Source organism: Cyrtonyx montezumae, unplaced genomic scaffold (assembly GCF_038088225.1).
Source record: "Cyrtonyx montezumae isolate F1298 unplaced genomic scaffold, pur_monq_1.0 scaffold_4, whole genome shotgun sequence".
Taxonomy (NCBI): Eukaryota; Metazoa; Chordata; class Aves; order Galliformes; family Odontophoridae; genus Cyrtonyx; species Cyrtonyx montezumae.
In genome coordinates, this window is record NW_027072045.1 from 12881671 (window position 1) to 12903949 (window position 22279).

Consider the following 22279-nt stretch of genomic DNA (forward strand, 5'->3'; position numbering starts at 1 on the left):
TGCTCCTTGAAACCGCTCCCTGCTTTTGCAAAGTCTGGAATAATCCATTTTGGTGTTGGTTTTGTACTAGGTGTTTGGTTTATGTCATACAGACGTCTTAGGACAGCACAAAACCAACGTGAAGAGACAGCAGCACAGCTGTAGCTCTGGGTCTTCTGGAAGGTAAAATAACGGGGCTGGGGTGGCGGAGGGGCTGCTCTTCAAATGCGCTGTCATTACAGCAGAGATATCAGGGCAACATCTTGTGTAATTCTTCATGATTGGGATCTCTGGCCGCAGGAGTCTTAAGACCCCCCACCAGACGCACCCCAGCACGCCCACCCGCTCCCGCGCAGACATCACGCGCACGGCAGTAGTCTCGCGATAACCGCGAGCTGCAGTCGGGGGCGCCCTCGGGGCCGGGCTCCGGCGGCGGCGGGCGGGGCGGGAGGAGGCGCGGGGCCCTCAGGGAGCGGCCGGGTGGCGGCTCCTCCTCCTCCTCCAGCCATGGGTGAGCGAAGCCGGGTCGGGGGCTGCGGGCGGAAAATGCCGCTACGGGGGGACTCGAGGGACGGTTGCTGCGCGGGGGCTGAGCGCTTTTCCGCTGCCTCAGAGGAGGGCGGAGGTGCTGGCGGGGCCCCGCCGCAGCCGTAATGCGGTGCCCGCCCGCTTTCTGCGCGCGGTTCGTGGCGGCCGTGCGGTGAAGGGCCCCTTCGCGGTGTCCTACGGCCACGAGAAGGAAAAGAGGGCCGTGCGGACGGGTCGCCGTGTCACACGGGGCTGCGAGCCTGTCTGCCTGCGGGAGCACCGGCTCCCAGGTCGGAATTAGGTCGCTAGCGAAGGGAACTTTAAGGTGCCCCGAGGGCTGCCTCAGCACCTTACAGCTGTTCCTTGCCGTCCTCACGTGTGGCCGCGTTTTCTCTTGAAGTGCCTGCAGAATGGGGCGACGTGGAAGTAATTTGTAAGGTTATCTTGGGTACATAGTCTCAGTGAGGCTTCTTTTCTTCTGTGTGGTAGACTGAGTTGTGTGCTGCCTTGAGGTTTGATGGGCACTTAGGAAATTGCCTTCTAATATTCTCCATTCCTCAGCTTCTAATATCTACATGCCTAAAGTAGTGCAATTAAAGTAGTCAGCCAAGTGATTTGATTGCTCTTGGAGGAACCTAGTGAGACCTCTCGGGCTATTATAAAGGAAATACACATATATACGTATAATACTTAATTGCAAACAGCAGAAACCAGTAAATCATAAACTTGTGCTTTCCAATCCACTTGACCCTTGAATCCTGGTGAATGAACAGTTTGGCTTTGTCTCGTGTTTCCATTTGGTAAAAGAGATGGCAGCGTGTTTGAGGTGCTTCGTTATGAGGGAAAATAAACTAAGGATCTCCTGAACGCTCTGCTCTGCTCTGCATAGTTGGAGCTCTGAGGAGAACAACAAGGGGAACCTTGTCTGTTCTGTCAGCTTACAGTGACTCTGAAAAGCTGTGGGAATTTTACTGGTGACATTTAACCCCCAAATGTAAATTTTTTAGGCTATGTGAGGCTATTACAGTACAGTACAGCAAGCAGGAATGCTTCCTAGGTGTGATGGTGAGGGTACTGATTGCTCTTAAGCAGCTGGATATTTTAGCACAGCATTGATGACTGCTGTCTTGCTGTTTCTGACCGCTACTGAGAGGTGTGAGGACAACAAACTGAGAACTGACATTTCTGGCCTCCATTTTTGGTTCACCTGCTACAGCAGCATAGGATCTGTGGAAGTATTTGTTCCACACACCTTTGTGTGACGTGGTGGCTTGTAGCACTTACTGCATTGTTCCTTTGAATTTACCTCGTTTAAGGTAAGCTTTCTTTGAACAAGGCAGCTATGAATCCATTCATTGTTTTGCATCCTTTCTAAAACTTGAACAGTAACTTTTTTTTTTCTTTCTTGCCTTAGCTGTAAAAGACCCAACAGCTGTAGAAAGAGCAAATTTACTGAACATGGCCAAACTGAGTATCAAAGGACTCATTGAATCAGCTTTGAGCTTTGGCCGTACTCTGGATTCTGACTACCCTCCTCTGCAGCAGTTCTTTGTTGTCATGGAGCACTGTCTGAAGCATGGCCTTAAAGGTGTGGTGCTTATTCTAGATGAGTGTTTCTCATCCCAAGTGTGCAGTTTTTCTTCCTTTCTTGAGTGAGATAAGATCTAAGTTTGCCACATTGCATTAAGAAGATAACAAAGTATGTGAATTCTCTCCTTTTGTAATCAATGCCATCACTAATACTTCACAACTTGCATTTCTACATCTGCCAAATTTTTGCTTTGTAAACTATTTGATGTTGTGGGTGATCCAGGGATTCCACAACTGTGTGTTTGTGGTGTATATGTCTACCTAGATGTATTTGTTTGTTATCTTGTTCTAGCAGAAGCAGTTTTTGCAGCAAAGTAATTTGTAAGATGACTGGACAGTGGCAAACTGGCCAGCTATTTTTGAGCATTTCAATTAACTCATCTATGTTTTTCATTTCCTAGTAAGAAAATCCTTTTTAAGTTACAATAAAACTATCTGGGGCCCTTTGGAACTTGTGGAGAAATTATATCCAGAAGCTGAGGAAATAGCAGCAAGTGTCAGAGATTTGCCTGGCCTCAAGTAAGTTGTACTGGTAAAATTTACAGCAAGAAAATAGAGGACCTGGATGAGAATAATGTTGCAGATGTTATTATTTAATTTGGTTTTGGCTGGTTTTGTTTCCCTTCTCCGCTTCTATGTGTGTCACTTTGTAAGTATGTAAGTGCATACTTACAGGTAAATGTTTAGGTTTAATTTGTTATATATTGATGTTTATGAGCTAAATCTGCCATTGTTTTCTTTGAATTATCTTACTAAGGTACCACGATTCGTGAAGATGGACGACTTCAAGTTAGGATTTGGTGTGTGTAGAGTTGTACTGTGTTGCTCAGTAGTTCAAGAACTATATTTCTGAAACTAAAATAGTTTATTGCTCTACCACTAGACTGATGAGATAGACAAGACAGTAAATTCATTTATGTGTCGTTGGTTTTGAACTGTTTGTCTTCTCTATCCCCCTTTTCCAGAACACCACTGGGCCGTGCCCGGGCCTGGTTACGGTTGGCACTAATGCAGAAGAAAATGGCTGACTACCTGCGCTGTTTAATCATTCAGAGAGATCTTCTCAGGTAAACAATTAAGTAGTTTTTGTTTTGAATTTATTTTTATAGATGTAGTCTCCTGAAAAAGTAGTGTTTTCTCTTTGCTACTTTTTAATATATCCTTAAAAAAAGCCCCAAGACATAGCTTCTGGCCTCTGGGTTGATTTCCTCCAGACCTTGTGGTAAAAAGACCAAACTCTGTTGTCTCACAAAGATTGCAGGACAGCTGATGGATGAGGTGTTTCCCCGCAGTCATCAGCACTGTTCCTGACTGCTCTTTTGTTGCTGAGGGTGATGGGGAAGGGCTCCTGCTGTGTTCCTCAGCCATGCAGAATATGGACTAGAAGCATCTGGAGAGGAGATTACTTCATCCTTACCATATGTGTGGTTTCCCACTAAGCAGCCATTGTATGGAGGGCTGTTGACTTGAATTTGCCCTTCCTTTTCTCAGTTCTAAATCTGACCTTGCTTTCTTCTAGTATAAATCCTTTGTGGTGAGCTGTGTGAAGCACAAAGGAGAGAAGGACTTAGCATCTTAATCTCAGTTCTGTCACATAAATATTTTGAAAGGTTGTCTACCCTCAGAGAATGCTGATGTGTCAGGATAGTGGTCAGCAGTGGTGGAGTTTTCCACTGAGTGAGCAGTTTGTTTCATAGAGTCTATTCTTTAATTTGACAGTGAATTTTATGAGTATCACGCGCTAATGATGGAAGAAGAAGGAGCAGTTATTGTTGGACTGCTAGTTGGGCTAAACGTAATAGATGCTAACCTGTGTGTAAAGGGTGAAGACCTAGATTCACAAGTAAGTCAATAAAGGTAAAGTAATGTACGTGCAATCAGTGAGAATTTGGTGTACAGAGAATTTAGAAATCTGACTAGCCTCTTAGGGGCATGATCCTAGATCAGTGGGGATGTTGTATTAACCTGAGTATCAGTTGGGTCAGACCTTTAAGTGGTGATAATCGTCAGAGTGCAAAGGTTTCATTGTCAAATTGATGCAGTAGTGGCAGTGGCAGAGTTGTTTCCTCTTTTAGTTGCGTAGCTCATCCTTTGCTTTGAGCATAGTTCTGTGCTCACATTATCCCATTTGATCCATTTACTGTTGGAACACAATAGGAGTGAGCACAAAAGAAAAACCAACACGCTTCACATAGTGTAATAAAAGACCTTACAAGAGGATAACTGCTTTCTGTCTGCAAAACAAGCCTTGTATCAGTAGAGCTCTGTGTTCTTTGCAGACTGCTTTGACTTCCAACTCTGATCTTTTCTAAGCAAATCTTGATGGAATCTTTTTACAGGCAAGTATTTATGAATATATGTAAGCTGTGTTTAGCCCTGATTGGTTTTGTCCAGATAATTTGGAGAATTTCAAAGTGACTGAAGTGTTTATTAGAAAAAGCAAATTTTATGTCAAAGAAAGTTCTAGCTGTGCTGTTGAATCATAGAGTTAACTGGTATTCAGTGTTAGTGCTAGTTAGTCTCTAAGGGTTTTAGGCATTGAATAATACCTACCAGAAGGCACATTACTGTAAAGCATGTAATTCTAGAAGCCTTCAGTGTGCTTTCCTCAGTACGGAGAATTACTGTGTTATGGATTATGAAATAGCTATTGCCAGCTGCATCTTTGTTATCTAGGTCACTCAGTGGCTTTGTTCTGTGAGGGTAGAGAAAACTTGATTTGAGAAGGTAATTGTGCATGTCATAGGGAGGTTTTACAGGAGTTCTCCTTGTGATGAGTAGTGTAAGTAAGGCATCATCTTCAGAGAAGCCAAAAGCAGTAAGCTGTGTTAAGCAGAAAGAGACTTTTAAATGATGGTTGGAGTCACTTCTGGGAGTATGCTTTTGTTATGTTGGAAGATTCCTATTCAACAGAGAAACGTGTGTACACACTGAGGATTAAAGGCAAACTTACAGAGGCAATATTTTGCTAAATGTGTTTAAATAAAAACTTTTGGAAGAGAGACTCTCTATAGAGAAAGATGTGGAAAGAGCAGACTGATGACTGTGATAGGAAATACATTGGAGAGCAATGTACAATCCAAAGAAATATAACAAGTTACTTGTATGCAAAAGCTCAAGAAAGAAGTAGTAGATCAGAGAAACAAATATTTTTGTAATGATGCTATAGATAAGAAAGGAATAGTTTTGGTAAAGTAAATGAGTTAAGTAGAGGTTTGTGAATAGATTTGGAAGCAGAACTCGAGGTGCTAATATTTATGGTATATATGATTGAATTAAAATTGAATAGAAAGTAGAGATTCAGATTTAGCAAGGTTTAAAAGTACGAATGGAGAGTTGAGTGTGCATACCAGGCAGTCAGCAAGCGTGGAGTAGTAGTGCTATTTGGCACAGACATTTGAGAAATTAAGCATGGGAGAAACATCACTTGTGGGGATGTGCTGTGAAGGGATGTTATGTGAAACACTAAAGGCAAATTATCACAAGCCTCTTCAATTACTGGTAGGGTTCAGCAGTGCCACAAATTTTCCTATAAGCTTTTGGCTAAGCTCACCGAGGTGTAAGAGGTTGTCAGTTTTTAGGAAAGAGAAGGATGTGGTTCATGTTTTGTTGTTCTTATTTGAAAGAAAGTATTTTGAACTCATTGGTGACACTGGGCCTGTTGGGTTATAATGTTGCCATTCAGTTTCTTTTGCTTTACTTAAATAAACCGAAACCCTTTGAAAAACTGATGTAAGGGAGGTTTTAGTAGATAGATACAAAACCCTGGGTATCAACAACAGTTACTTCCACTATATGAAATGGTATGCATTTGTTTTCCCCCAGGTTGGAGTGATTGATTTCTCTATGTACTTAAAGAGTGATGATGACATTGGAGGGAAGGAGAGGTATGTCCTCCCTAAATATTTCAGATTTTGGATATTAACAATTTCTTGATTGTTTCTACAAACAAAAGCACATCAAAGTTTCCTAAAAATGGAATGCTATGAGCTCACAGTCTTGTGAAGAATGGCACACTACACTGTTCCCTATTACTAGTTAGTTATCAGAATGTGTACTCTTTGGAGCAAGTCTAGGCAGCTTCACCTACTGCATTTCATTTACCTTGATGGAAAGTACTAAAGGATTGTGAGGTGGCCGTGTATAAGAGCTTAGTAAGTGTTTAGTATTTATAGAGGCAGAGTAAAACAGAAGTCATTTCCAGTTAAAGCAGCATTTTCTTTGTCTCCAACTTGCATCTCACAACATGCAAGTTACTGACTTGATGACTGTGAGAAGAAATTGCTTTTTTTTAAATTTTGAAATACAGTTAATGTGAATGTTTGCATTTGATGTTTTCAGAATATAATTCACTGTGTCATTTTATTGAAGCTCAGTTTTTGATTTTTTTTTTCCTGTAGAAATATACAGATTGCTGCAATTTTGGACCAAAAGAATTATGTTGAAGAACTGAACAGACAACTGAAGTAAGTATTACTTTGAAGTATTTGTGTCTTATTTGTGTCTGTTCAGGCTTACAGGTAAAATGCCTCTGTATCCTTTTCTACCACAGCTCTGTGAGAGGGAACTTCAGGAAAATGGGTGAATATTCTTTCAGCCTCACTACATTCTCAATTTAAACACAAAGAAGTCTCTCTTCTGGGAGACTGAGGGAGGAAATCTGTTCTCCTGTCTTTGATAGTTTGAACCTTTAGAGAAAAAAATAGCAGGATAAAATTGGTCAAGGTGTTTGGGATTTATAACTTCCTAGGAATGAAAAGCTTGATCTGGGTGCATTGTCAGAAATACCATTCAAACTGCAGTCTGTTTAACAATTTTAAAAAAGTATTACTGCTTGCTCTGGTGATTCTGCATGGTTTTGTTTCTTGCCTTGGCAAAAAAAAAAAAAAAAGAACTGCACAGAACTCCTTCTGTAGAATCTGTAGTATAGCTGATCTTGGTCCCTTTTTGACATGTAATCGTATTTATTCATTTAATGCTGATGATCTCAACTGTTAGTCTCTATGTGGCTGCTGTTGGGATGTGGATGTTGTGATTCAGTGCCCGGAAGGGCACAGTGTCTTAGTGCATCCAGTATGAGCAAGGTGAGGGTATATTGAGGAGGAAAGCACCACCACAGTTAAGCATAGTGGTGGTTGCTCACTGATAGCTTTCATCTTTCAGGTGAGCTACTGTATGTTACTGTACTCTGCTTTGTGCACAAAGTTACTGGGAGAAACAAATGGTCTCATAAAAGAAAAATGAATTTATGAAGGAAAAGGAGTTTTGGAGGAAGAGAATCCAGAGCATAGTTTTCAATATATATAGACTGGGGGCTGGGGAAAACAAGGGGATGGCAAATTCATTTTTAAGCAAACTCCTTAAACAGTTGGGTAATTTATTATCCAAAAAACTGGTTCATAGGTTCATAAGGTTGGAAAGGACCTACAAGATCATCTAGTCCAACCATCAAGAGACCAAGGTGACACTGGGAACTGGGAAGAAGTATATAAGCATTCAACAGAGGAGCATTATTTCCTTCTGTTGAAGAATGCTTCAAATAATGGGAGAAGATCTTTTAGCACTTATTAATAGTTAACGACTGTATGTCACATTAAAGCTTTTGAGCTTGGTGAGATGAGTTTTGGTATAATTTTGAGTGATGGTGTCTTTCTTTTTCTCTCGCAGTAGCACAGTGAGCAGCCTACATGCAAGAGTTGATTCATTAGAGAAGTCAAACACTAAACTGATTGAAGAGGTATTTTGTTAACATACAGTATGTGTACTTTGCCATCATACTTTTGTAATAAATATGTTCAAATTATTTTAGTCAGTATTTTATATTTTAGTTCAGATGTATTTAATTTGTCTTGAAGAAAAGGTTCAGTAGCTGCAGTTAGCTTGCTTAGGTAGCATGCAGCATCAATAAATGAATTCTACAGGGTGTGACAATTTTCAACTTGGGTCAGAAACAGAAAGTAAGTGTTTCTTAATGCCAGCTGTCAGGCTGTTTTTTGTGCAGCCCATTAGTGCACAATGGATGACACCAGTTGATACACAAAGACAGATTTAGTAAGCAATTTCTGTTACTGTTCTCAGCATTAGCCAAGTGATTCTCTCTTGCTTATTTACCATATACAGTTTTTACATTTGTCTGGCTCTGATATTGTAGTTATTTCTTATATTTTTCACTTTGTTACTTCACTAGATTCCTATTTATTTGGCTTTGTAAGAGTGAGTACCTTTTTTTTTTTTTAAACACAAGCTGGTTGAGAAACAGTTAATGAGGTGGAAAATGAGAATGTCTGAATTCAGCCATTGAAGGGACAGCTGGCTTTCTGTGGGTGCTCATGTGTTCAGAGAGAGGAAAACAGTTTGTCCTGAGTGTTAATTCTGAGATTTTGGGTTCCTTTACAAACATTCATCTTCAGCCATCCATTTGATTTGATCAGCTTGTGGGCCTGATGTTAGAGTATATAATAAAGGGCCCAGTTATGTTTTCTCTTCTGTGTGGATGTTTTTCTCTACATCTTGGAGAGCTGCTCTTATATAAGTTGCTCCATATGATATATTAATATGTCCAAAAGGAGCAAAACTGAATATATTTGAATCCGAATGGAAAGAGAAGAATATGAGATGAGAAAAGGGGATTGAGGGTCTTTGAACCATAATGAAGCAATGAAAAGCAAGAGTATTTTTCATTGCCAAACGTGAAACAATGAAGTATCTTGGATATCTGCGCTGTTAAGAATAGTTAAACCTTTATTTAATAAACTGCAAGAAAAGGGCTGAGAATATCTTGGTCTTGCATTCATCAAAATGTTTTGATTTTTTTTTTTTTCCCCACTTACAACAGTGCTCACTTCTTATTTTCTATCTTTCATCATTATTCCAGTTAGCAATCGCCAAAAACAACATAATTAAGCTTCAGGAAGAAAATCATCAGTTAAGAAGCGAAAATACTCTGATCTTAATGAAAACACAACATCATCTAGAGGTATGTCAGTTTTATTTAATACAGTGTGGTTTGTTGTGGTTTGTTGTTTGTGCTTGCTTTGCAGCTTGGAGAAAGCATTAGTTGGCCAAATATAAAAGTTTATTTTGTTTATGGGAAGAACCTGTTGGATCTGGGAAGCTTTATAACGGTGTAAATAGGTTGAAGTTACAAGATGCTAGGTGATTCTATACATATATATATATCTGTATATTAAATTTCATCTTAAGGGCATTTAGGATTATTATATGACAATCTTGTTGAAATAGAATGTGCTTTGGTTGGTGAACTGTATTCTGACCTTTCTCATTAAAAGAATGATACATCATCCTTTGGAATAACTGTGTGCAATTGCTTTTTAAGCTGCAATTTGTAACTCTTTATGTGAATCCCTGTACAGGATAAGAGGTAAACTCTAATTAGAGGTGAAAGTACAGGTTCATTGTGTGTTTGGATTGCTCAGTATTGAAACAGTGGTATTTTGGATTGACTTATTGGAGGATAAGGAATACTGTAGTAGGGTTTATTTTGTTAGTTTACTCAGTTCTCATAAAACTGATGACCACTTAGCAGAAACAGAAACGTTTTCCTGTTTGTACTGTGCTTGGAGTTTAAATGGCTGAACTTGTCATGAATAAAGATTCTGCGTATCTTTCTAGGTAACTAAAGTGGATGTTGAAGCAGAACTTCAGACGTACAAACACTCCAGGCAAGGATTAGATGAAATGTACAACGAAGCACGTAGGCAGCTTCGAGAAGAATCACAGCTTCGACAAGTGAGTGCTCTTTCATTGGAGTACACAGCAATTCTAGGAAAGATTATACTCGAGTTGGTATATAATTATTTCTAGTTTTGTTTTGGCTTGGGTTAGACTCTGCTTTTAGTCCTCCAGAGTGTTGTTTCCATAACAGCAGATAATAAGAAGTTTTCTGAAAGAGCAATCAATGGCTTAGCATTTCTGAAGCAATGTTGCTAGAACATAATAAAGAAAACAGATGTTCTTTGAGAGTGTTTTAGATAAACAGCAATGCATGTTTTCTTGTTTTTTTCCAAGCATAAGTTACTAAGTACACGAGTGTAGTATATCTGTAGTAGGTAATTACTTTGTGCAGTTGCAGAGGGTTATGTACTGCAGTAGGTGTTGCTGCAGCACAGTTTGTTTTTCTCAAAGCATAGATAGAATGTTGCATAATTGTTGAAAGACTTCATGGTGTGTTGTTTGTGTGTTTTGTAGGATATGGAGAGTGAGCTAGTAGTTCAAGTTAGCATGAAGCATGAGATAGAACTTGCTATGAAGTTACTGGAGAAGGATATCCATGAGAAGCAGGATACGCTCATAGGCCTTCGACAGCAGCTTGATGAAGTTAAAGCAATTAACATGGAAATGTACCAAAAGCTGCAGGTAAGGTCTGCTGTTAGTCTGATGAAATGCCAGAAATGAGAGAGACATGTTTCCATTTTGTTCAACTAGATACTGCTATTTCCCTCATTACTTCTTTCTTTCTGCTTCTTAGGTCAGCATGCTTTTTTGGAACATTACTAATGCCAGTGTGATTTAGCACAAAGCAGCATTTAAGGCTGTCACTTGATTTTCTTGAGACTGTAGAAAAATAAATCCTAAAAACAAGAGCACGGCCTTTATCTTCTTAGGTAGAATAGAACAGTAGTATATGTAGTGACTTTGCACTCCTTGGGAAAGGAGTCCTGTAAGAAAAATGAGAAATACAAAAGGTGCAGCCACACAGTGTGATATTAAAGAGGAGATCTGAGCATTGAAAGCATGGCAAAGCATTTTGCAAACAAGATTTTTTTGCTGGACAAAGGTAATGTCAGCTTTTTAAAATCTGTTAACAATTGAAGAAAATCTGTAATAGTGCAAAGCTGAAAGATTCTTTGGGAGAGTATGGATTTCAGAGACCCAATGCTCATTTTACAGAACACCAGGGAAATGGAGCATTAAATTATTTATATAGAAAGTAAGTTTGATTTAAAGAAGAAATCATCAAAAGGAACACAAGAAAACAGTCAAATCTCTGGCAGAATGAACGGGGAAAGAAGTAAGAATGCTGCAGGGAGATAAGTGAGGTAGGGAACACAGGATGATACTTCTCCTCACTGAAAGCAGTGAGGAAGCTGGATTGGAAAATGGCAGATGCAAAGAGGAGGAAAAGTAAGATGGGACTGTTGTTCAGTAATCAGGACTTGTGGCTTTTGGGCTTTTAAAGCTGTACTTCTAGGGAAGATGATTTTACATAATAATGTTCACGTCCATTTTTGAGTCAAACAAGCGGTGCTCAATTTCATGTTCAGGGATCCATTTATGGTGTTGATCTGTCTCACAGGGGTGATGCTCTCCCTTTATTCGTATCTTCAGGCTGAGATTGTAGCAGCTATGCAAGCAGTCAAAATTGTACAGCATGTTAATAAAATTCCTAAAATATTTGCAGGCACATTAGGTGAAGTCTGACAGAAGTTACAGAGTCATAGTGATTTCTAGGACTAAGCATCTTAGTTTGTTATTGGTCAGGGTCTAGTGAGCTACTTAAAAAGGTGATCAATGAATTTAAGACAAAGTGATAAAGAAAGAAATCAAAATGAAAAGTTGATGTTTAGTAAACTACAAATCTGCTAGGCATGCAATTCTTTGTAAGTGCTATTCTAACTTTTTTTTTCCTCTTCAGAAGAAAGAAACAGCTTCTTGGGGTAACAGTGCCAAATTACTTTGACTTGAACCTTTTTTGTAACACAGGTTTCTGAGGATGCTATGAAAGAAAAGAATGAAATAATTGGTCGATTAGAGGATAAGACCAATCAGATTAATGCCACTATGAAACAACTAGAACAAAGGTACAGATCCATCTTTGTTTTCCTTCATTCATTTTTCCATCCCCTTGTATTTTATTCCATTCCCACATGGTTGCATCTGAAATGTAACTTTCAACTAGAAGATTTTAACAGAAAGTTCCTGAAACTCTTAACTAGTGCTTTATGGATTGATTGTGGTTTTCTTTTTAACAAATGCTCTTATTTTTAGTAGAAACTTAATCTTTCATTTTTCTTCGTCTGCCATCTGTTGTCTTTTCCTAGGTTTTTGTGCTGATAGCAAAAGCTGTTATTCCAGCTGCTTCAGATTTGTATTCAATGTTACCTTCTTGTTTTTCTCCATCTGAATGGAATGCAATAGAAACCAAAGCATTAATCTTGCTCATGCTGTAAGCAAGATTACTTGATATGAGTATTTACTGCCTTTATTACTGCCCAAACACTACTGAATTTGCTGAAGCTACTAAAAGTCATTCAGTTGCTTTAGCACAACCATTATTTTTATTACAGTGATGTTTTACACTGAAAGATTGAAAAGTGAAAGACTAAAAATCCACTGTATAAATTTGCATTGTCATTAGACTGCATGTGTAACGTAACGTTAAAATGTGATTCAGATGTTAGTGGCCTATGTGCAACACTGATCTTTTCAATAGAATATTATTTTATAATGGAATGTATTGTAGAATGGCATCCATAAGCACTATCATCTTGGTGTCTGACATGTCTTTTTTTCATTTAAATCTGATTATTAAAAACATGGTTATGTATTAGAAAAAATTAGTGACATGAATATTCTTTTATTGACATCCTTTTTCCTCTTTTTTCTTTTTCTTTTTATCCTTTATCCTAATTTTTGTTTTTACTATTTTGCTGCCTTCATCTGTCTTTGATTTTTGTCCACTGCATTCGTGAAGTGACAAAGATCTGTTAACTCAAACTAGGACTATTGCAATGTCGTTTGTCAAATGCGCCAGCGATGAAGCTCAGCACCAGTATAAACTTGTCAAAGATATATCATTCTGAAAGCTCCTCCAGCTCTCTTCCATTGAAATATCACTGATAAAATACAACTTCAGAACTGTAAAATAACAATTTGACATAGAAAGTGGTACTAGAAATCCTGTAACTGATTGTAGCTGGATTCTGTTTTGTTTAAGGTCGTTTCTGATCTCGCTTTACTCCTCTTTTAAAAACAGAGAGAGAACGTAAATTATTGCACTGTTGATAAGAAAATGTTTTCTAACGTTATTTATTCACTTCTCAATTGTCCAAAAAAGTTTATTAGCTATCTTCATTTGGACTATACATACTTATGGCATCTGTTTTTTATCTAGCAGTTTTTCCTGCTCTTTGTGGCACTAGAAGATTTAAAAAGTTGCCCTTCTGAGTTATACTTCTCTTCATCTCTGCTTGTTTCTTTCACTTCAGGGGCTGTGTTTATCCCAAAAGCAAGCTCTCTGTCCTTTTTTTTTATTTCTTTTTTCTGCTTGTAACTAGCACTGCTTTCTTAAGGAGCAGTGTGAACAGGGCTTTTGGGGGAAGGGGTACAAAGTTTTGAAGTGCTGTACTGGAATAGTACGATTAACAAAGGAAGGAGGTGTGAAACATATGTTCAGTGTGTACAGTAGAAGAGTTCCAGGGTTGAAAGATAAAGCAGTTACAGCACAGTTCTATTCTGCTGATGTGATGGAGGTTAGCATATTTTCATGAAGGTACACTGTGTTTGGAGCCTGGACATAGGGCTCCAGGAAGGAAGGGCAGCAGGGCCTAGCGTATACTGTAGCTGTAGCTCCTGCCTCAGCTTCAGTGGCAGCAGTAGTAGTAGATGGGATGCATACATTTAGGGTGCCTGTCTAACTTGTTTTTCAGCGGCTATGTCTGTGCTGCAATTCTGACCCGTGGTTTTGCCCAACCCGATTTCCCTCTCTCCACCCATCGTTAGGCACTCTTTACAAAATGTATTTCTGCATTGAATTGCTGCTTGCCTGTGCTGCTGAAATAAGAGTTTTAGCTGCTGGCTGCCCTTGATACACTTCCCATTATTTCCCCTGAAAAGCAAACGTGGAGTTGACTGGGAAAAGGATCTTTTGAGTCTTTCAGTAAGATGGAATGTGTTTGCTAAAGTGGGGGCAAGACAGCATAATACAAGGAGGGTTTCTGCTGCATGATTATATATAACCTTATTTCTTGCTTTGGAACCAGAAAGAGCCTTAAATGTGGCCTGTTAAAAAGAAAAAAATCTATCTCCCCAACCCTCAAAGAAAGCCCAAAACAGAAATGTTGAATAAAACGGGAGTAGGCTGTAGCAGAGGTGGCAACATTAACCATCTCACAGTGGCTCTATGCAAACAAGTATCTGTCTGACTCAGTGTCATCCGAATCTGAAATCCTGACGCAGACTTCAGCCCTGCTCAGCCTGAGCTGCAGCTGTGCTGTCAGTCTTGGTGCTACTTCAGGGGACTGTGGGGTACCCTGGGTTGGCCAGTGTGTTCCTTGGGCAGCCAAGGTAGATAGCTGCCTTGGTTGTGGAAACTGCTCTGTGGTTTAATTTGTGACATAGAGACTTTTTTTGCCCAGTTATTTGGCCCTGCTTTGTCCTAGTGTTTACTCCTTTCCATACATCTGGTTTGGTCCTGTGTGCTCTACTATTGTAAGTGTGTCTGGGGAGATGCTCACAACAGCAGGTATAGTTGGGTGGGACGGTGCATGCTTTGTGAGGTATTTAGTTCTAGTCTTTTATCACTTGTTTGCCAGCAGCTTTTGGAAATTCCCACTGGGGCAACATTATCAGTAGAAGCACAGATGTAGACACGTGGCTGACTTGATTTCTTCTTAGCTGACACGGGAGCTGGGAGTTGCTCTGCATTCAGCTAGCTGCTGGCAATTGTGCAATCAAGCACAGAGTGAATCAGAGATTTCTGCCCCACTTCCCTGAGCAGGCACTTGAAGCATTTTTGTTAAACAAGATGCAACAGGTGGAAATGTTCAGTGGTATTTTACAGGTGCTTCTCCTTCCTGCCTTTTCTTCAGGACAAGTGTGGCCACAATAGCACAAGTTCCATCTTAGCGCCTTTGCTTTTATTACATACCCCCATCTGCTTTTGGAACCAAGAGGCGGTGAAGCAGAGAGAAGCCACAGTGGGCTAATGGATTCCAAGGGCATTGGTACCTGAAGCAGAAACAAACCTTACGCATTCAGAAAGGGGAGATTACATTTAAAAAACAACCCCTTACTTCTCGAGTGATCAGTTGATGAATTTTCTTGAAATTGTCTATAGTACGGAGCTATTTTAACTAGTGTAAGAATGCATTATTTTTAATACAGACTGTTTACGTTTACAAATGTGATGTAATTGAGGTAGTTCTGTAAATTAGTGGGACCTGTTGGGTGTGTCTTGTTGTATCAGGCTAGTTAGGTGTTTTGCTCTCTGATTGCAGTGCCCTGTGTTCAGTCTTATGCCTGAGTTGTTTTGAGCTGCTTTTGCACAACACGCATTCTGCCCTGGGTGATTAGTACAAGCAAAGTACTTCTACAGGGGCTATTTAAAAAAATAAAAAGCTTCCAAAAATAACACAGAAACATATGCTGAGGAGGAAGGAAAAGAAAAACAACATTAAGATATATTTAAGATATATGCTGCGATTCTAAAATATGTATCTTATGCTTTGGCATTTGTTATCGATTAGCATAAAATAAAAATCCTAATTACTTACAGTGATTACTCTCTGACTGTATGAAAAACAGGAGCTAGTTCTGTAGGCATTGTATGGATTTCTCGTTTGAGTTTGTGAGTTTCCCCCAAACTTTGTTTTTATTTAGAAATGTTTCTATTTCCCCATTTTTCTTTTATTTGTCTTCTTCACCCTCTACACCCTAGTTCTAGCTTCAGTTTTACCCAAAGTTGATTTGAATTACACCAGATTGCAGCAAGCAGAGAAGGCTCAATTGGAGGCTGAGAATGAGGATGAGAAACTTAAACAGGAATATGTGAATAAGTCTGAAAGTCTGCAGAAGGAATTCTCCCAGAAGGAGAAACAGCTGTAAGTATATCTCTTCTGTATGAAGAGGATATTTAGCAGTAATGTTTTGTGTGTTAATGCAAATTGGCTGTTGATAATTGATTCTGAGCAGAATGTCAATACTAAAGATAGTGGTGTTACGTTACTGGCAAGGTGAAAGAAAGTACACCGTTCCAAGGAAGTCAGGCTGCCTTTGGGCGCCTCTGACATGGTGTGCTGCTCAGGAGGGAGGGAGAATGGTGGTATATTTTATCTGAAGGTGCTGGCTTAGTTCATGAGGAAACTACTGTAAGCAAGAGAAAATCTGTAGTATAGTAGTAGTAACCTGCTCAACTACTTAACAGTGTGAACCTGAAGAGAAATGGCATAAGGATAGCTTAATTGATCAGGCTTATTCATAAGGTAAAATCCTTTAAAGAAAAAAAAATAGTTGAACTTACCGCTGCAGAAAAAAAAATCCACAGGATTCATAAATACTGAAAAGTAACATAAAAGCCAACCCCCTCTCTCTTTCTCCTGTTCAATTCTTCATTACTGATCTAAATAAATAAGATGTCTGGTGTAAAAAGCTCCCTGCTTTAGGTGTTCAGCCTGCTGGAAGATAACAGCTACCTTACTGAAGATAGGGCAAATTTGTGACACAGAGATGGGAAATCACTCCCTTTTAATTCCAATATGATTGCTAGCCCACCCTGCCTCTCTTCCAACTCTGAATATCAATGAACTTATTTAACTGTCATGATAAGTGTTCACTTTACTGCTGCAGTCATCTTTGCAGATTTTGGCAAAAGAACAGTTCAGACCCCAACCTTAGAATTCTGCAGTTCTGAAAACTCAAGGTCATGTTCACTTCTGATCTTTCCCAACCAGATGCTGAGGTAGTAGCCCAAACGTAAGTCCATCGTTTAAAAATGATTTTGGTTTAAAAAAGACAAAACAAACAAACAAACAAATAAATTACCAGGAAAATTAATGTGGCTACAGGTTTTCCATCCAAAAACCTTGCATGACTACTGTTTTTTTCCTTTTCTGTTGTTTTGTCAAGGTTTAGATGTAGAAGGCTGAGCAGTGTGCTTCTGTCCTGCTTTCTCTCTATCACTCTTCCATAAAACTGACAGAAGAATTCCAGCTAGAGTGGTTTTGCATCAGAATAACCCTAGTGCCAATGACTTCAGTTTAACGAGTAGGGTTGAGATCCCAATTTATGTTGAACCTCAGCGATGTAGGAAGCTCAATTAAAACAGCACTTTAAAACCTTTCCCTCTTTATTTTTGATTCTGCTCGAATTTCTGTAAGCCTTAGTCTAATCAAGATGGTGAACACCTGAAGATCTAATATTAAATAACGTTTATGAATCCCAGGGATGTGTGCAATCCTTCTTTGTATTACCAGTGGCAGCGTGGTTGTTTTTTTCTTTTAGAAACAAACTATGTAAAGTTTAGGGGAGGGCTTTCCCACGTTCATGCTTTAAAAGCACCTTAGAATGTTGTGGTTAAATTTCTCTTGCTTATTTATTATTAAGGTCATCTCTACAAAGTGCTGCTGCACTCTCGATCCTTTTAAATGTGTTTCTCTTCAAAAGCACTCTCTCAGTGGCAGTATTTTATCTCTTACAACGATGTCAGAAATGTTAGGATACTGCTGCATTATTTCTGTTCTAAAAAGCATGCCAGCTGATGGGCTGTTTATTGTGGCAACACTACATTGCAACCAGAAATAAACTCCTCCTTATTATTTTAAAAGTGGCACTGTTTTGCAAAGTGATTGTGATTTTTGTTTTGCATGTTTTAGGCTCCAGCTGGAAACAGATTTGAAGATAGAAAAGGAGTGGCGACAAACTCTGGAGGATGATCTTCAAAAGGAAAAAGAAACTGTATCTCATCTGCAAATAGAGACCCAAGAAATAATTAACCTTAAAAAGGTAAATTCTGCAATAAAACTTGGAAGAGTGACTTAGGAATTGACTGAAAAGTTAATTATGAGCTTAGACATGGGACTTGTAATTTGAGCAACTTTAGATTAATCTATTCTCACCTCACAAGTAGATTAAGAAAAAAAAGTTGGAAACGTTTCTCTTTTTACTCATCTCTTCTTCAAATCAGAACTCTGTCCTTTGTCTAAAGAAAACTGAAATCCTTATTTTAGTTTCTCAGTTTTATTGAAGACTCTTTCTTCTCGTGCTAGGCCAGAAGTTGCTTCAGGTTCTCTCTAACCTGGTGTACGTGGCTACATAGTGCTGTTGATCTCTGCAATGAACTGTATTTGCTTTCTGAAGAAGCAAATAGGTGTCATCTCTTAGAGCCGAGGAAAGTGATCTTGAGTTGTTGCTGCTTGAATTCAATTAGGGAAACTTTATAGAGGGGATGATGAGTTATCCATTGTTTTGGCTTTCTCAGGGAGATCAGCTTTTGTTAGGACCAGTTTTCTAGGCATTATGCATTTGTGTACGTATATATGTATGTATGTATATGTATTTTTTTTAAGGAGTTCATTAAACTTCAGGAAAAGAACAGACAACTGAAAAGGATATGTCAAGACCAAGAAGCTGCTCTCCAAGAACTGGCATCCAAGCTGAGCGAGTAATTGCATTATTCCTGATGGTTATATTTGTCTTACAAACTCAAGAATAAGATGGAGTTATGTGAATTACTGTGTATAAGATAATATCACCAAGCCAGTTATCAAGGAGAAATACTTATAGTTGGGTGAAATGTGCTTTTTTTTTTTTTTTTTTGGTTTGTAGACTGTGACCTTGTGTGCAATTATAGTTCCCTGGAAAGAAAATCCTAGCTAGAAGAGAGCCTGGGAGGCATTGGGAGGTGTTTCTGCATTGCAAGTAGTTGACTAGCTTGCATGTCTTGCTTTTGCTAAAGAATAACCCAAGTCAAGGATAACAGCTTCTACTTCAGCAAGATAGTGCTTATCTTCTTATGAGGTTGCCTGTTCATGGATTCCTTTCTTTGAAGAGATGAAGATTCTCTGTATGGCAATCTTAGGCATTGTTTATTGCTATGTCTTCAGGCTGTGTATAAGATTACCTTATCCAAACCCCCTCAGACTGTGGTAAGCCATAAGTTCTGAGCACAGTAATTTTTACCCTCCTGATCTCTGTTTCATTTAAGGATGTGCCTTCTAAATTGTTCTGCCATGACTAGAGTGGGCTTTCGTGTTCTGTAGAATAACTTAACTTATATGTTGTTCTGAGTAGCCAGTTCTGAGTGGGTTGGCACTGTGTGACTGTGAGAAGGCTGGTTTCACTGTCAAGGATGTCCAGAAGTTTCAATTCCTGGGTTTGTACCAATGTTGTGTGCTAGTCTGGTGCAAATTAGTTCCCTTAACCACATATCCTGAAACATACCTGCAGGCATTCAGATCTCTATGTAGTACTTAGTACAACATCTCCTAGATGCTGCTGTAATATTAAATACTAAGTTCAGAATATATCACTTAATTTCTTAAATACCTACACCTTTTAAGATTGTTAGACTGCAACTGACAATAAAACAGTTTGAAACATTATCTTATTTTTTTAGATCCAAGCTGAAAATAGAAGATATAAAAGAAGCAAACAAAGCATTGCAGGTTGGTAGGATTTGGAGAAAAGGGAAACATTTGTGTTTACTGTTCCCTTTGAAGTGTTTTGCAAGCATGAAAAGACATGAAAACAGCAGCTATTCAGAAGAGACTCGTTCTGTGATATTCTCTGGTGGGAGAGATTCCCTGTAGACTCAGCGAAAGGAAATATTCAGTGGGTTTGATTTTTTTTGTTTGATATCAAGTTTGACATTTTGCTGCATTTTATTGCAAAGATACAGCCTCTTTATTTTACCAAACATATCTGGGACAATGTAGACAGTGTGGCATTAGTGATAAAGAAATATTTGATCATCCAGAAGTCTGTGGAAATGTGAACTGTACTGCTGAAAGGTTGGGAACTTAAGGATTGTGCATCTTGAGAGCAGAGGTGCTGTCTGCATCTGTTTGATCCCGAGGTGTTTGACCTCACATTGTTTCACTGAGTAGGGAAATAGGTTTCAGCTTTGAGACTCAGCTTACTGTTTTTCCCAGCTCTGCCACAGATGATCTTTAGCACCTCCAGCATGTTTTTGTACCTCTTCTCACCCACTGTTAGCAGTGCTTTGTACTGCCTCACAGTGTCTGCGTGACACTGTAGTGTTCTCAGGACATTCAGCAGTTCAGCCTGTGAACGTTACTCCTATTGATTTGTCTTGTCTTTTTGAATCCAAAGTTTACCTTTCTCACACATGCGTATTTCTGATCATTTTTTTTCTCCAGGGGCAGGTTTGGTTGAAGGACAAAGAGGCTACACATTGCAAGCTATGTGAGAAGGAATTTTCACTTTCCAAAAGGAAGGTAAAGCTCAAAATGGAATTTCTTCCAACTCGTTTATGTGTCGTATGAGAAATATGCCAGTTGTCTTAGAGATGAGATGCAGCATGAAATGTCAACCTTCAGACGAATGTATAGGTATTTTTGGAGATGTTCTTAGATATGTGTAGCACCGCTGGGCCCTGCTTTCAAAAGTAGTGTTTTCTGTTCAGTGTAGTGCTGCAGAGGACCGTACTTAAATTTATTCAACCAACCTTATGGAATCATTTCATGAACTTGTCAGCAATAGCACCATTAACATTTGACACATGGGAGTCTTATATACATTAAAAAGTACTATGATAGACTTCAGAAGTTAGGAGCTTGTTGGGGCTTTAAAGCAGTGTTTTCTGTGTATGCTAAGAAAGCTTTACAGTTATTTTTATTTCACCTGCTTTTAACGTTAAATCTCAAGGCTTGCTTGGCAGAATCTCATCCATTGTCATTGCTTATATTCTTAATTGGCAAAGCATGTTAAGCTTTGAATCCCTAGAATAAGATGAACTATGTTTAGTCAGTCTAGGACTGCACCATAAATTCAAGCTTAGATGAATCACCTCTTGTGAACGGATTCCATGCTCAGACCAAGCAACTGGGAGGAATCACACTTAAGATTGTTCTAGATGTAATTTATCAGTATCCGATTACCCACTGTATTCCTATTGTGTATACACTTGTGTTTTTTTCTGCTCTTCTCCCCTTTAATTAGCACCATTGTAGGAACTGTGGTGAGATATTCTGTAACGCTTGTTCAGACAATGAACTGCCTCTGCCTTCCTCGCCAAAGCCCGTTCGCGTCTGCGATTCCTGCCATGCAGTACTTATACAGAGGTGCTCTTCGAATGTGCCATGAGATTATGTTGCAGGTTATTAATTACCCTGTGTATTTAGCTAATTCTGGAAAGCAAAATGAGAAGACCAAACGAAAAAACAACTGTGGAATGTACAGCACTATTTCTGTTGATACAGATAGAGAAGATGGGGACCAAAACCACGGAATGCGTGTATTAAAGATGAAGATGTGAAAATTACAGATGACAGTATTAGTCTAGCAGATGACTTGGAAGGAAGGGCACTTTTTAGAGAAGATTCAGTATTAATAAGTATCTTAGTCATTAAAGGGTAATCTATTTACCTGCTTTTACAGTCTAGTCCAACTGAATTCTGCTGCAAAATTTGCCTGCAGTGTGCTGTTAGGAAGGAAAACAGATGTGTCTGGTTTTAAATGGTATTTTAAAATAAGTAAGGAAATTAATGCAGGTGGCCCAGTAAATTATTGCCAAATACCGTAGTCCTTTGCTTCCTCTCAGTTATCAAGATGTGATACATCAAAGAATATTGCACTGACAACTCTATAGTCAGAGGTGTCGAGGGAGATTGTGTCAGAGAAACAGTGTCTTTAGGCCCTGGGAGAAAGGAGGTGCATTTTGCCAAATAATCTCAGAAAATCAGCTATTAATTTGACCTTATCAGTGTTTTCCTGTTTTCATATGCCTTGTGCTGCCTTGTCTGCAGCCTCAAGCAAGTGTCTTTGTATTGTTTTCAGGTAAGTCATGCTTAGGTCTAGAGGCAGCATCAGTCTGCTGCTGAGAGACACTGAAAGCTGTGGACCATGTCCTTCCAGTGGTGCCTGTGTTGGACCAGAAAGCTTGTCCTTTTCTTTTTACCGTTTTTCTCAAAGGTCAGTTTTGTTCCTAAACATTTTCTTTTTTTCCAGAGAGCTTTTGATTACTGCTGGGTCTGACACATCCCACCACTGTTCATATTAATGTTCCATGTGAACTTCTGCCAGAACGTTTACATCTCAGTTCTTCTATAGGCAGGTGAAAGTACAGCCTTGGGTAGGTGTCACTGATAGGTGTCGCTGCTCCAGAACCAGCCTACCCTCTGCCCTTCATGTGAGTGGGTCCAGCCACAGAATCCCCACACTCTGGCCAGTACTGTTGAGCAGTCAGCAGAGTTATCAGCTCTGT

At 39.2% G+C, this 22279-nt stretch overlaps 1 protein-coding gene across 4 annotated transcripts; it reads left to right on the forward strand.

Moving 5' to 3' along the window:
* Window positions 1–70: 70 nt before the first annotated feature.
* On the forward strand, window positions 71–21367 carry RUFY2 (RUN and FYVE domain containing 2). Of its 4 annotated transcripts, XM_065746292.1 has the most exons (18): window positions 71–162; window positions 1922–2095; window positions 2499–2616; window positions 3063–3164; window positions 3817–3940; window positions 5923–5984; window positions 6498–6563; window positions 7765–7834; window positions 8972–9073; window positions 9730–9846; window positions 10306–10473; window positions 11821–11918; window positions 15819–15938; window positions 17709–17838; window positions 18402–18496; window positions 19451–19499; window positions 20214–20291; window positions 21016–21367. In XM_065746292.1, exons 2-18 carry the CDS (start codon window positions 1966–1968, stop codon window positions 21157–21159), a joined length of 1773 nt encoding a protein of 590 aa, XP_065602364.1. In that variant the 5' UTR covers window positions 71–162; window positions 1922–1965; the 3' UTR covers window positions 21160–21367. The 4 variants fall into 4 exon arrangements, 3 of the variants coding, with proteins under 3 accessions (XP_065602364.1, XP_065602363.1, XP_065602365.1); XM_065746291.1 differs by lacking the exon at window positions 71–162 and having other exon boundaries at window positions 1436–2095; XR_010622780.1 differs by lacking the exons at window positions 71–162; window positions 19451–19499 and having other exon boundaries at window positions 1436–2095; window positions 21016–21099.
* The last annotated feature ends 912 nt before the right edge of the window (window positions 21368–22279 follow it).

Coding starts and splice junctions, on each gene's coding strand:
- RUFY2 (XM_065746292.1), top strand. CDS start 1,966: ATGGCCAAACTGAGTATCAAAGGACTCATTGAATCAGCTTTGAGCTTT. Junction 2,096..2,498: donor TCTGAAGCATGGCCTTAAAG/GTGTGGTGCTTA, acceptor TTCATTTCCTAG/TAAGAAAATCCTTTTTAAGT. Junction 7,835..8,971: donor ACACTAAACTGATTGAAGAG/GTATTTTGTTAA, acceptor TCATTATTCCAG/TTAGCAATCGCCAAAAACAA.